The 15,189-nt window shown below is 40.9% G+C and overlaps 1 protein-coding gene across 2 annotated transcripts in view; it reads right to left on the bottom strand.

Moving 5' to 3' along the window:
* Positions 1-407: 407 nt before the first annotated feature.
* The window catches only part of LOC126412119 (mitochondrial genome maintenance exonuclease 1-like), a 52,691-nt gene continuing 37,909 nt past the window's right edge, over positions 408-15,189 (bottom strand). The window contains exons 4-5 of one of the 2 annotated variants that reach the window (XM_050081557.1): positions 12,666-12,835; positions 408-611 (exon numbers count right to left, since the gene is read on the bottom strand). In XM_050081557.1, the coding sequence (XP_049937514.1) occupies positions 572-611; positions 12,666-12,835 (210 nt within the window). In that variant the 3' untranslated portion in view covers positions 408-571. Of the gene's footprint in view, positions 612-12,661; positions 12,836-15,189 lie in introns of both variants that reach the window. The other variant, XM_050081558.1, reaches the window with a different exon arrangement.

Here is a 15,189-nt window from a genome sequence, read left to right as displayed (position 1 = left end):
ATGATGCTGTGACGACACACTGCATTTACAGTCAATGGCTAGGGGGACTGTATTTCATTAGCAGTTATGAATGAAGGAATTCAATGAGTAGGATAACAAATGTAAAGCCGTCTTCAACTAAAAGGTTAGTTTAAATGGCACAGTTTTATGTAATTCCTCGCCTTCCCTCAACCTTTTACTAGCTTATCCACATGTTTATAAAGCTGTTTAACAGGCTAATCTGTAATCCAAGCCTGGAAGCAATTTGGTATTATTTCACATAAAGAAAGCATTGCCAGGTGTGAAGATCATTTTAAGTATCAGAGAAAAGCATATGAGCAATGGGAATCATATTCTGATTCTTTGCATTTTGAAACATACCAACCAACACATCAACCTATACAATAAAATTAGACCAACATGCCAAAAAATAAATACAATAACATTTATTCAATATAAACTGATTTATAGCCACAAAAATTGCGATGTAGAGATTCCATTCAAAACTTCAATACAAAATATATTTAAGACTTAGTGGAATATTTTGTAAAATAAGATCGGGCTTCCTCTATATAGATTCAGCAGTAACATACTACTGACATAATAACTTTGAACACAACTGAAGTCTCATCCTGAAACAAACAAAGAACTGAAGTTAATATTATAAGGCACTCAAAACATATAAGAAATCTTACATTGTGCTGAGGTATTTATCGTAACTTTAATTTATGTCACATTACAGAACTGTACAACTAAATAATAATATAAAATAGGTGATAAAATTTACAACATTGGAGCTGAAAATAATTTTTTCTTGACCAAGGAAAGAAAAGAAGAAGCAGAAACTGGAAAAAGAGAAATACAAAGCTAAATTATGAATTCAGTTCAAGTGAGTTGGGTTGGATTGTTTGGGAGAGGAGACCAAGCAGCGAGGTCATCGGTCTCATCAGATTAGGGAAGGATGGGGAACAAAGTCGGCCGTGCCCTTTCAAAGGAACCATCCCGGCATTTGCCTGGAGCGATTTAGGGAAATTATGGAAAACCTAAATCAGGATGGATGGACGTGGGATTGAACTATCGTCCTCCCACATGAAAGTTCAGTGTGCTGACCACTGCACCTCGGGAGGACGACGGTTCAATCCCGCGTCCGGCCATCCTGATTTAGGTTTTCCGTGATTTCCCTAAATCACTCCAGGCAAATGCCAGGATGGTTCCTCTGAAAGGGCATGGCCGACTTCCTTCCCCATCCTTCCCTAATCCGATGAGACCGATGACCACGCTGTCTGGTCTCCTTCCCCAAACCAACCAACCAACCACTGCACCACCTTGCTCGATCAGTTCAAGTGAGAAAGACACAAACTGCAGATTGGAATGGAACTTTAACAACATACTTCAGCAGTAGAAAAGAAGTATGATAGACCATAACTGAGAACTTGAGAAAAGACAGTATTACAAAAACAGTACAAAAATTTTCAAAGGAACCATCCCAACATTCGTCTTAGGTTACACTACAGTACAGTTGAAATGTAGCTTTTTACAACATTCTTTGAAAAAACTCAGTTCATTTCTTGCCAAATGAGGCTTAAATGATATTTTGCATTCTTGATGACTATTTTCACTGGCAGAGTCATGAACACACTGTCTTACCTAATGTGCTGGTACGTTATATGTAGCAATCAGTGCATTGTATCATGGAGATGACATACAAATGCCAAAGAATTTACATACTCTAACAGTAATTAAGTTGATGTCTGCGGCAGAGGAATCCTCAATGACAATATATCAGCGTGTCAGCGTAAGAGACAGGAATTTTGTCTTATCACAAATAATTCCATGTTTGTTTGTGAGGCCATGCCAAACAGCTGCTGATCTGCCCAAATCTCGAGTCTGGCATCAATGATCTGCACAATGTACATACAGAATAGCCACTATACCTGCCATTTCACTCACAAGCTATTTCATCTGGGTGTGTACATGGACAAAAAAAAAAAAAAAATTCCCGGATTTTTCCTGGATTTCCCGGTTGAAAATCGACTTTCTCCTGGGTGAAAATACACTTTATCCGTGTTAAGTGACAGTATACTTTTCCTCGGCACTGTAAAACTTATCAATCATTAGAATGTTTATGGTTTTCTACACAGACGTAGAATTTGTCAGCACTTTAGAAAATGAAACCCAGGGGGAAAAAACACTTTTTGGAAAGATTTTTGATGTGCAGCAACATGTACGCTGCATTTTTTCGTGTTACGGAGGTATAAATTCGAATTCCGCCAAACACTGCATGTTACTTTCTGAAGCAATGAAATCAGAGCATCATGGATATTCACAGGTCTATGGTGACCTGGCAGTGAACAAAAGCACAATGAGTCTGTGATCACTGAAACAAGGCCACACAAAACTGTCTTATCTCCCAGGTGCTGGCTGGCTGCGCACTGCTGTGGGTCCTGTGATGTTGGAAAGTACAGACACTCTCATTTCAGGTGATCAACGGATTACAATCGAACACCTCACTACACAAATGGAAATGACTGCTGGTAGTGCTGACACACTCGTCCACCAGTTTGGGTAATTATTTATTTATTTATATCTAAAAACACAGATGATGTGACTTACTGAACGAAAGTGCTGGCAGGTCGATAGACACACAAACAAACACAAACATACACATGAAATTCGAGCTTTCGCAACAAACTGTTGCCTCATCAGGAAAGAGGGAAGGAGTGGGAAAGACGGAAGGATGTGGGTTTTAAGGGAGAGGGTAAGGAGTCATTCCAATCCCGGGAGCGGAAAGACTTACCATAGGGGGAAAGAAGGGGTATACACTCGCACACACACACATATCCATCCGCACATACACAGACACAAGCAGACATTTGCTTGTGTCTGTGTATGTGCGGATGGATATGTGTGTGTGTGCGCGAGTGTATACCCCTTCTTTCCCCCTATGGTAAGTCTTTCCGCTCCCGGGATTGGAATGACTCCTTACCCTCTCCCTTAAAACCCACATCCTTTCGTCTTTCACACTCCTTCCCTCTTTCCTGATGAGGCAACAGTTTGTTGCGAAAGCTCGAATTTCATGTGTATGTTTGTGTTTGTTTGCGTGTCTATCGACCTGCCAGCACTTCCGTTCGGTAAGTCACATCATCTGTGTTTTTAGATATACTTTTCCCACGTGGAATGTTTCCCTTTATTATATTCATATTTATTTATTTATGCATACATCTAGTTCTGTAGCACCAAATTGAGGAGCAAATCTCCAAGGTCATGGAACATGTCAGTACATGAAATTACAACATAAAAGTAATAACAGATAAAATAAAATGTTTATGAACCCAAAAAAAAGTCAAGCCATAAGTTTAAGTAAACGCATTTGAGTCACAGACAGGCACAATGAAACAGACTGCTACATTAAAGCTTTCATACAGTAAGTCCTCCCAAAACAGAACACACACATTCTCACATTCTTAGCATTTGCAATGTGTATTTTGTCAGGTGCCACAAACATGGATACCAGAAAGATAGTTTATCACTGCTACTTTGAGTCAGTTATTTGTTATGGCATAATCTTCTGGGGAAATTCATCAAATGTCACTAGGCTCCTAGTATTACAAAAGAAAGTAATTAGAAACATGTGTGTTGCAAAAAAATGGGAGTCCTGTCGACCACTGTTAAAAAATTTAAAAATACTATCTATCCCCTCACTTTACATATGTGAGATGGTGGTGTTCCTATATAAGAATTGACATACACTAGACACTTTCCGTTTTGACCACAACTACAGCACTTGCCACAGAGATAACTTGAAACTTCCAACACATTGTTTAAAACTTTATGCCCAAACACCAGAGCATATGGGGTTAAAAATTTGCAATAAAATAAAAGGCAGTAATATATTTAAAATGGAGCTTGGTTTACTGAAAAGACTGCTCTTTACTCTTCTGGTGAAAAAGTGTTATTATTCTGTAGATGAATTCATTGAGGACAGCTTCACAGTCAAAACACAGGGATTGTATTATATGTATTATTTTATGTACATGTGTAGCTGTAACTTAGAAATGAAAAATATAATGTAAACTTTTGTATTTCTCTTAAAACATTGAAAAAAGTTTCTTTTGTAAACCTTGACATGTCTCCTGTACATAAAATCAAATGATTTGAAAATTGTATGTAATTAGATGAATAAATCACACAAGCACAACTCATACACATGGCCACTGTCTACGGCTGCCAGGGACTGGCTGTGGATTGTGACTGCATCTGACATGAGCAGAAATCGCTGAGGTGGGTGGCTGCTATTGAACATTACCTTTTCCAATGCCCAACTGACTGCAAACCTGGTCATTATGAACAACTATATCCTCACCCGCAGTTACTTTTCCTTTGAAGGCATCACCCACAAACAAATCCATGGTACAGCAACCTATTCATGGGTCTTGTAGTATAGCCCTTCCTAACTACCCAGAATACCAAACTCCTCACCTGCTTCAGATTCATTAATGACATTTTCATGATCTGGACTGAGGGTGAGAACACCCTATGAAGAGTCTTCCAGAACATCAACACCTTCTCCCCCATTTGCTTCACCTGGTCCTCCAACCTGTATTGGTGAGAAGTCCTTCTCCTAATTTGCCAAGAGTCTCACTGAGGCTTTCACAGACCAAAATCACCAACATTGTCCACACACACATCTCTCATGCCTTGTCTCTCCACTCACCTACCATCTCCCACATACCAGCTGTCCAGCCACAAGGAGCACTCCTCTCGTGACTCTGCAGTCAGTATCAAATCACAATCTCTGCCACAGTTTTAACTACCTGTTATCATACCCTGAAATGAGGAATATACAGCCCACCCGTCATACAGTGGTATTCCACTACCTACTGAAACTATGCAGTATCCATACGCACTCTTACTCCATCACTGCCCCCAACACCTAGCCTCATATCCCTGCAGTATACCTAGTTGCAAGACCTGTCCCATGCATCCTCCCACTACCGCCTGCTCCAGTCCTGCCACAGGCATATACAGGGTTTGTATAAAAAGTAATGAGACTGAGCTTGTGAATCAAAATTTATTGTAGATATCACTACAACCACTTAGTACTCTTCAATGTATGACCCTTGTGAGTCAACAATCCGCTGCATGCGAGATAACCATGCTTCAAACACTGCTGCGAACGCTGAGTCCAGGATGGCCTAAAACTCCCTCGTCGTGGCAGCTTGGACCTTCCTCAGGGTCTCACAATGCTGCCCTGAAAGAAGTTTTTAGTTTGGGGAACAAAAAAAGTCTGGTGGGGCCTCATCAGGACTGGGTAATCGTTGGAACCCCTTTCTTGTCAGGTAGCTGACCACCATGAAGCAGCTGTGACTCAGCATGTTGTCATGATGCAGCTTCCAATCACTGGTGATGGCTGGCCTCACACAATGGACCCTGGCTTTCAGTCTCTTGAGCACTTTGCAATAAAAATCACCGTTGACAGTTTGGCCTTGGGGCACAAATTCATCGTGAACCATGCCCCCTGATGTCAAAAAACACAATCAGCATTGCTTTCGCCTTCGATTTGCTCATGCAAGCCTTTTTGGGTGAGGGGATGCCACGATGTGCCATTCGGCTCTCATGCACTTTGTCTCTGGGTTGTACTGAAACACCCAGGTTTCATCTCCAGTGACAAAATTATCTAAAAATTCCAGATCAGCTTAAAGGCTCTGGGGATTGTCTTGGCAGATGTCCAAATGTGCTTGCTTTTGAACATCTGACAAAATCTTCGGGACCATCTTGGCACAGATCTTCCTCATCGACAATTCTTTGGTGATAATGTTGTGCACTGTAATTTTATCAGGTCTGAGGTCATCTGCTGTCATCCTGACACTCATACGATGGTCAGTCTTCAATAAAACGCACACATGGTCAACATTTTCATCAGTTTTGCTAGTTGGCGGGCATCTGGAGCGGTCCTTTTCCTCAAAGCTGTCCCAGCCCTCTTTAAAGGTCTTCACCCATCTGAGAACCTGGACTTTTGACAGGTAATGATCGCCATAGGCTTGCCAACACATATCCAATGTTTCCATACCTGATTTTCCTAGTTTCACACAAAACTTGATGGAGTAACATTGCTTGATTGTTTGCTGCATGTTGCACCACGACCGAAGAATCCACTCAATGCATGATGCTGCCAAGACAAGAGTCCGCAGGTGACTGACACGCCATGCATTTTCGGCCAGACACCCCCCACCACCAATCCCCCTGGGTGAGTGTGTGCTGTGAAGTACAGTTGCATCAGCAAAAAATCAGTCTCATTACTTTTTATACAAACCCTGTACTACCCTATCAACGGGGTTACCTGTGAAAGCAGCCATGTGATCTATAAACTAAGCTGCAACCATTGTACCACTTTCTTTGTGGACATCAGCACTAATACGATGTCTGTCTGTGTACATGACCACTGCCAAACCATAGCCAAAAGACAGCTGAACTACTCAGTGGCTGAACATGCTGTACAACACAATATGCTTCACTTAAATGACTGCTTCAGAGCCTGCACCATCAGGATTCTCTTTACCAAAGCCAGCTTTTCTGAACTGTGCGGGTGGTAACTCTCCCTAGAACATGTTTTTCATTCTTGTAACCACCCTGGCCTAATCATTCACCACTCCCTGTCCTTCACCTACCTATGCCCTTTCCTGATTGTTCCCAGATGCAGCTCAGCATCTTCCCCCATCCCTACCCTGCTATCAATTCTGCTCTCCACACCATGCCTCCTCCTTACACCCACCACCCACCCCAGCAGACTGCTGCTCATATCAGATGAAGTCGCAGTCTGCAGACGTTGTCCTTTTGCTTGTGTGTGTGTGTGTGTGTGTGTGTGTGTGTGTGTGTGTGTGTGTGTGTGTGTGTGTGATTTCATAAGAAGGACTTTTTTATCCGAAAGGTTAAATGTTTAGCAGTCTTTTTCATTGTGCCTGTCTCCAACACAACACCTTTTATACTTGAATACTACACAACACCAGACTTTGTCACAGCTTCAGTGCAGCAATGTGTTCTTCAATAATCAACACTAATGATACCTTCTCCCTAGCAGCTTCCCTTTTCATTACTATAAGCTTCAGCATAATATCGACTGCCCTGTTGTCAAGAAATGTACTGATTGTTCAATTTGATATGCTGTGCCAGTTCCCACTTCATTTTACAGTACATTTATTTGCCTGTCAACATAACTTTATAAGTAGTACAAAGCTACTTTAGATTGTAAAAGGCATTTATTTTCTTTTTTGATCATTTAATCGTTTGTTATGGCTGTCTGAATATCAAGTATCAGATTGATACACATCTGATTGTGTTACTTTATAGGAATTTTATTATTTTAGGTGAGAGACAGTTAATCATGGCAAGTTACTTTAAGGTGTGTAAATTCCTCTCCCCCATGAACCACAGACCTTGCCATTGGTGGGGAGCCTCGTGTGCCTCAGAGATACAGACAGCCGTACCGTGGGTGTGACCACAACGGAGGAGTATCTGTTGAGAGGCCAGACAAACGCGTGGTTCCTGAAGAGAGGCAGCAGTTTTTCAATATTTGCAGGGACAACAGTCTGGATGATTGACTGATCTGGCCTTGTAACACCAACCAAAACAGCCTTGCTGTGCTGGTACTGTGAATGGCTGAAACAGAGGGGAAACTACAGCTGTTTTTCCCTACGGCATGCAGCTTTAATGTAAAGATGAAAAAGAGCTCAGATGGAAAACCAGTCCTAAGCAAAGAAGAGAAAGCAGAAAGGTGAAAGGAGTAGATAGAGGGTCTACGCAAGGGCGATGTACTTGAGGACAATATTATGGGAATGGAAGACGATGAAGATGGAATGGGAGATATGATACTGTGTGAAGAATTTGACGGAGCACTGAAAGACCTAAGTTGAAAAACAGCCCCGGGAGTAAACAACATTCCATTAAAACACTACTGATAGCCTTTGCATGACGAAACTCTTCCATCTTGTGAGCAACATGTATGAGACAGGTGAAATACCCTTAGACTTCAAGAAGAATATAGTAATTCCAATTCCAAAGAAAGCATGTGTTGGCAGATGTGAAAATTACCAAACTATCTGTTTAATAGATCATGGTTGAAAAATACTATCACGAGTTCTTTACAGACGAATGGAAAAACTGCTAGAAGACGACCTTGGGGAATATCAGTTTGCATTCTGTAGAAATGTTGCAACACACAAGGCAATACTGACCCTACGACTTATCTTAGAAGAGAGGTTAAGGAAAGAGAAACCTATGTTTATAGCATTTGTTGACTTAGAGAACGCTTTTGACAATACCGACTGGATTAATCTCACTTAAATTCTGAAGGTGGCAGGGGTAAAATACAGGGAGCATGATGTTATTTTATTTATTTTTTATTTACACATCAAGTTCCGTGGGACCAAATTGAGTAGTTTATGAATCTGAAAAAAGTCAGTCCATAAGTTTAAGTAAACACAACAATACAATGAGAATCCACTTAGTTTTTCAAGGAACTCCTCGACAGAATAGAAGGAGTGACCCATGAGGAAACTCTTCAGTTTCGATTTGAAAGTGCGTGGATTACTGCTAAGATTTTTGAATTTGGGTGGTAGCTTATTGAAAATGGATGCAGCAGTATACTGCACACCTTTTTGCACAAGAGTTACGGAAATCTGATACAAATGCAGGTTTTATTTCTGCCGAGAATTAACCAAGTGAAAGTTGCTTATTCTTGTGGATAAGCTAATACTGTTAACAAGAAATGACAGTAAGGAACATATACATTGAGAGGCCAATGACAAAATACGCAGACTCATGAACAGGAGTCGACAATAGGTTCATGAACTTACACCACTTATTGCCCGAACCGCCCGTTTCTGAACCAAAAATATTCAGTCTGTATATTGACCACAAAAGAAAAATATGGAGTAAGTATTAAAACCCAGGGAAGAGAAATGAAAACATTGAGGTTTGCCGACGACATTGTAATTCTGTCAGAGACAGCAAAGGATTTGGAAGAGTAGTTGCATGGAATGAACAGTATCGTGAAAGGAGGACATAAGATGAACATCAACAAAAGTAAAACAAGGATAATGGAATGTAGCTGAATTAAATCAGGTGATCCAGAATGAGATTTTCACTCTGCAGCGGAGTGTGCGCTGATATGAAACTTTCTGGCAGATTAAAACTGTGTGCCGGATCGAGACTCGAACTCGGGACCTTTGCCTTTCGCGGGCAAGTGCTCTACCAACTGAGCTACCTGAGCACGACTCACGCCCCGTCCTCACAGCTTTACTTCTGCCAGTACCTCGTCTCCTACCTTCCAAACTTTACAGAAGCTCTCCTGCGAATCTTGCAGAACTAGCACTCCTGAAAGAAAGGATATTGCGGAGACATGGCTTAGCCACAGCCTGGGGGATGTTTCCAGAATGAGATTTTCACTCTTCAGCGGAGTGTGCGCTGATATGAAACTTTCTGGCAGATTAAAACTGTGTGCCGGAGTTCTTTCAGGAGTGCTAAGTTCTGCAAGGTTCACAGAAGAGCTTCTGTAAAGTTTGGAAGGTAGGAGACGAGGTACTGGCAGAAGTAAAGCTGTGAGGACGGGGCGTGAGTCATGCTTGGGTAGCTCAGTTGGTAGAGCACTTGCCCACGAAAGGCAAAGGTCCCGAGTTCGAGTCTCGGTACGGCACACAGTTTTAATCTGCCAGAAAGTTTTAAATCAGGTGATGCTGAGAGAATTAGATTAGGAAATGAGACACTTGAAGTAGAGAGGTTATAAAATAAAGACTGGCTATGACAAGGAAAGCGTTTATGAAGAAGAGAAACTTGTTAACATCAAGTATGGAATGTAGCTGAATTAAATCAGTCTCTGCTGAAAGTATTTGTATGGAGTGCAGCCATGTATGAAAGTGAAACATGGACAGTAAATAGTTTAGAGAAGAGGAGAATAGAAGCTTTTGAAATGTGGTGCTACAAGAGAATGCTGAAGATTAGATGGGTAGATCACGTAACTTATAAGCAGATACTGAAGAGAATTGATGAGAAGAGAAATTTGTGGCACAACTTGACTAGAAGAAGGGATCGGTTGGTAGGACACGTTTAGAGGTGTCAAGGGATCACCAGTTTAGTATTGGAGGGAAGCATAAGAGGGTACAAATTGTAGAGGGAGACCAAGAGATGAATACACTAAGCATATTTCAAAGGATGTAAGTTGCAGTATCTATTCAGAGATGAAGAGGCTTGCACAGGATAGAGTAACATGGAGAGCCGCATCAAACCAGTCTCTGGACTGAAGACCACAACAACAAAAAATTACTCAACCCAAAACATCTTGAAGAAATCAAATGTAAATTGTTTGAAATGGATAATAATGAAGTTAAAGAGGATTTTGTAGGTGAAATGGATACAGATTGTGATGATGAAGTTTTAGTTTGGCTGGAAGATTCATAAACCAAAAAAATGGCAGTGGTGGTGGTGATGATGATGATGATATGATGATGATGATGATGATGATGATGACGACGACGACAATGAAGTACTCAAGAAAAATGTCCATTACTATATTGGAAGGAACAAAGACTTGCACTGATGACACAAAAGGTAAAGTCAACATTATAAGTTGACAACTTTGTGCAATGTTGCCACAAATGTGCACAATTTGTCCATCGTTACATGTTTTGCAATGATCAATGTGAGTCAAATCAGTACACAAAGAATTTATTTCAGCAAGAATGACAATTTTGTCAGGAGAAAAAGATTTCTGAACCAACTGTCTTATGTATTAGTTCTGACTCATTTTGTCTTAAAAAGTTTGGATACCTCAGGAAATCATGTGGATCCTCAGCAAAGGCTAAAACATTTGAATTAAAAACAATCTTGGTTGCAATTCATTTTTTTACCAAATATGCATTTTGCCTTCATGGGGCACCTTCGGATTATCTTAACATTTTTCTTTTATAAAATTTTAAACACTATAAAATGTCTCTGTGCTAGATTCAACCACGTGTTGAATCAGATGAACCTGCAAGGACCTTAATAATGCCATACCTGCAGGCCAGAATGGTGCAATGATAGGACCACACTCACAAAAGGGTAAGAATGAAGGGTAGTGATTAATGTCCTGTTGACATCAAGGCCATTAGAGATGGAGCACAACCTTGAACTGATTTAAGGATGAGGTAGGAAATCAGCCATGCCCTTTCAAAGGAACCATCCTCGCATTTGTCTGGAGAGATTTAGGGAAATCACGGAATAACTAAATCAGCATGGCTGATCGTGGCTTTAAACGGTCATCCTCTTGAATGCTAACCACTGCACCATCTCTCTTGGTCAAGAGCAAGTGTCCACATTTAAACATAATACAACATCAATGCCACTGTAACTTCAAGGCAGGAGTATGGCATATGTTGGCATCTCTGTGTATTATGTTTAAATGTGTGTACTTTTTTGAGAGTGTGGTCCTACCACGGCACCATTCTGGCCTGCTGGAACAATTTTATTAATGTTTCTGCAGGTTCATCTGATCTAACGCATGCTTCAATATAGCAGAGAGCCTTTTTATGTTTTTTAAATATTGCAAAAGAAAAATTTTAAGATAATCTGAAGACTCCTCACAAAGGCAAAACACGTGGTTAATAAATTGTAAGCAAGACCTTTTTTAATTCAAATATTCTACATACAGTTGCTGTACCAGATGTAGTAACGGAATTTGTGATAACATAAGACACAAACAACAGTACAGCCACAATTAAGCAAAGTTTATTCTTCTACCTCATACAAGCGAAGAACAGTTGAGAACGTAGACATAAACACAGAAACAATCCGGATACTGATACAAGCATCTGCTAACAATAAACAGGAACACAATATGAGACAGAGTGCCTGCTGCACAGTGCTTATAAAGTGGAGGGCTCTGGTAGATGGTATTGTGAATGCCATGCCATGTGCACAAGTCATGCAGTCCACCGCAGGTAGCTTGTGGTAGACGGCACGTGCAGATGGCATTGGTGCTGTGGTGCATATCCAAGTATTATGTACAGGGTTATAGCAGAGTCTACGATATTTCATGAGCCTACAGCATTACAGGCCAACATTTGGAAAAGAAGCAGAAATAATGTAAATGGAACTGGGATGAAGAAGAAAATACTTTCATTAAACAGTCAGTCAGAACTTGTATGACCTACAATACATTTAATCGAAAGGTAGCAAACTTTGATTCACACATGGTGCCTGCAATATGTATCAATGAGATCCCACCCACATCAGTCTCTGTTGGTCCATATATATTCCCACAAATAAGCTATCAAGACGACTTGCCAGTAATAACAGCAGCATGGCATGAATACATGGGTTGGACATTGAGAACCACCGTCGCTGACACTTTTAATCATCACTAAGATGTAACTAATGGTTCTTCCTGAAGTTCTTAATAAATTACCTTTCAAAGCCTTCACATACTGTTGCCTATGTAAAAATAAACAGAAATTTTCTTGACTGGTAAGTACATTTGCCCCATCCATTACCTAACCAACATCTAAAATCAACACCTAGAAATGAAACAGTATGCTACACACACTCAGTTACATCATCCACTAAACAATAAATGCGTATAATTTTCAGACTACTTAATTAATGCTGAAGTTTTCACTTTTAGAAAGTGTTAGGTGAAACATGTACTTACTTACTCAGCTGCTGCCAAAGCAGCATTTTCTACCACCTCTTTGTTTCGCAGCCAGTACTGTTGGAGACGTGCAAGCCACTGCTGCCAGTACTTCTGGCAATCATCAACTGACAGCATAAAGAAATTAGCTGGGGAGCCATCACTATAAGCAACCACAATGAGGCCACCTTGTACCTGTATCAAGCATATACAATGTTAGATGAAATGACACTCATCACATTCTTCTATGGGGAAATGTCTACTTCTAGTAATTATTCCCTATCAGTATAAAATACAACATACCAAAAATGAACACTTCGATACTGACTCACTATACATGTGTCACACACATTACCTGCAAAAATGATTCATTATTTTTTCTTCAAAAAGCAAGCAGTTACAAATAAATGTATAAGAAGTTTCTTTGTGATCTGTGCCCATGATTGTTAAATGTTATTCATTGTTTCTACTATGATTATCTTCTTGCACTGAGGTTTTACATACACAAAATGCAACACTGTTGCTTACAAATGCACACAAGCATAAGTTAAAACAGCAAACAACATCATCGCTAAATACAAGATTGTCAAATTTCAGTTGAGCAGCTCTACAAAAATAATGATATGTACCCTACTGCCTACCATCTGACTGTAACATTAAAACTCATTACCAAACATTAAGTGCAACCAGTGTGTTTGTTAATGCAAACTCCTTAATCTCTACAGACATTTCCTGAAGTTAGTCCTGAAGTAGAGAGGATATAAAATGTAGACTGGCAATGGCAAGGAAATCGTTTCTGAAGAAGAGAAATTTGTTAACATCGAGTATAGATTTAAGTGTCAGGAAGTCGTTTCTGAAAGTATTTGTATGGAGTGTAGCCATGTATGGAAGTGAAACATGGACGATAACCAGTTTGGACAAGAAGAGAATAGAAGCTTTCAAAATGTGGTGCTACAGAAGAATGCTGAAGATAAGGTGGGTAGATCACGTAACTAATGAGGAGGTATTGAATAGGATTGGGGAGAAGAGAAGTTTGTGGCACAACTTGACTAGAAGAAGGGATCGGTTGGTAGGACATGTTTTGAGGCATCAAGGGATCACAAATTTAGCATTAGAGGGCAGCGTGGAGGGTAAAAATCGTAGAGGGAGACCAAGAGATGAATACACTAAGCAGATTCAGAAGGATGTAGGTTGCAGTAGGTACTGGGAGATGAAGAAGCTCGCACAGGATAGAGTAGCATGGAGAGCTGCATCAAACTAGTCTCAGGACTGAAGACCACAACAACAACAACAACAGTCTGTTGCATGACCTTCACTTACCCCCAATTAAGATTAAGTTAATGCATACAGTACCTGTGGTGTTTCTGATACAGACACAGGTGCCATTTAGCTTGTTCTCATGTGGGAGAACTCAAGCAAATCAACTTGACTGGGTATGGATTTGGTAAAAACACTATGTAATCAAAAGTATCTGGACACTCCAAATATATATGTTTTTCATATTAGGCGCATTGTGCTGCCACCTACTGCCAGGTACTCCATATCAGCGACCTCAGCAGTCATTAGACACTGTGAGAGAGCAGAATGGGGCACTCCGCGAAACTCACGAACTTCGAATGTGGTCAGATGATTGGGTGTCACTTGTGTCATTCATCTGTACGCAAGATTTACACACCCCCAGACATTCCTAGGTCCACTGTTTCCAATGTGATAACGAAGAGGAAACATGAAGGGCCATGTACAGCACAAAAGCATACAGGCCGACCTCGTCTGTTGACTGACAGACCACCAACAATTGAAGAAGGTCGTAATGTGTAATAGGCAGACATATATCCAGACCCTCACACAGGAATTCCAAACTGCATCAGGATCCACTGCAAGTACTATGACAGTTAGGCAGGAGGTGAAAAAACTTGGATTTCATGGTCAAGCAGCTGCTCATAAGCCACACATCACGCCGGTAAATTCCAAACGACACCTCACTTGGTGTAAGGAGCGTAAACATTTGACGATTTAACGGTGGAAAAACGTTGTGTGAAGTGACAAATCGTGGTACACAATGTGGCGATCCAATGGTAGAGAGTGGGTATGGCGAATGCCCGGCGAACGTCTTGTGGTAGTGCCAACGGCAAAATTCGGAGGCGGTGGTGTTATGGTGTGGTCTCGTTTTTCATGGAGGGACTTGCACCCCTTGTTGTTTTGCGTGGTACTGTCACAGCACAGACCTACACTGATGAATTTGGGGATGGCAATTGTATCTTTCAGCACGATCGGGCACCTGTTCATAACGCATGGCCTGTGGCGGAGTGGTTACATGACAATAACATCCCTGTAATGGACTGGCCTGCACAGAGTCCTGACCTGATTCCTACAGAAAACCTTTGGTATGTTTTGGAACACCAACTATGTGCCAGGCCTCACCGACCGACATTGATACCTCTCCTCAGTGCAGCACTCGGTGAAGAATGGGCTGCCATTCCCCAAGAAACCTTATAGCACCTGTCTGAACATATTCCTGCTAGAGTGGAAATTGTCATCAAGGCTAAGGG

The sequence above is a fragment of the Schistocerca serialis genome, chromosome 7 (assembly GCF_023864345.2).
Source record: "Schistocerca serialis cubense isolate TAMUIC-IGC-003099 chromosome 7, iqSchSeri2.2, whole genome shotgun sequence".
Taxonomy (NCBI): domain Eukaryota; kingdom Metazoa; phylum Arthropoda; class Insecta; order Orthoptera; family Acrididae; genus Schistocerca; species Schistocerca serialis.
The sequence above is the reverse complement of the archived record's forward strand: the minus strand, read 5'-3'. Positions and strand labels throughout refer to the sequence as shown.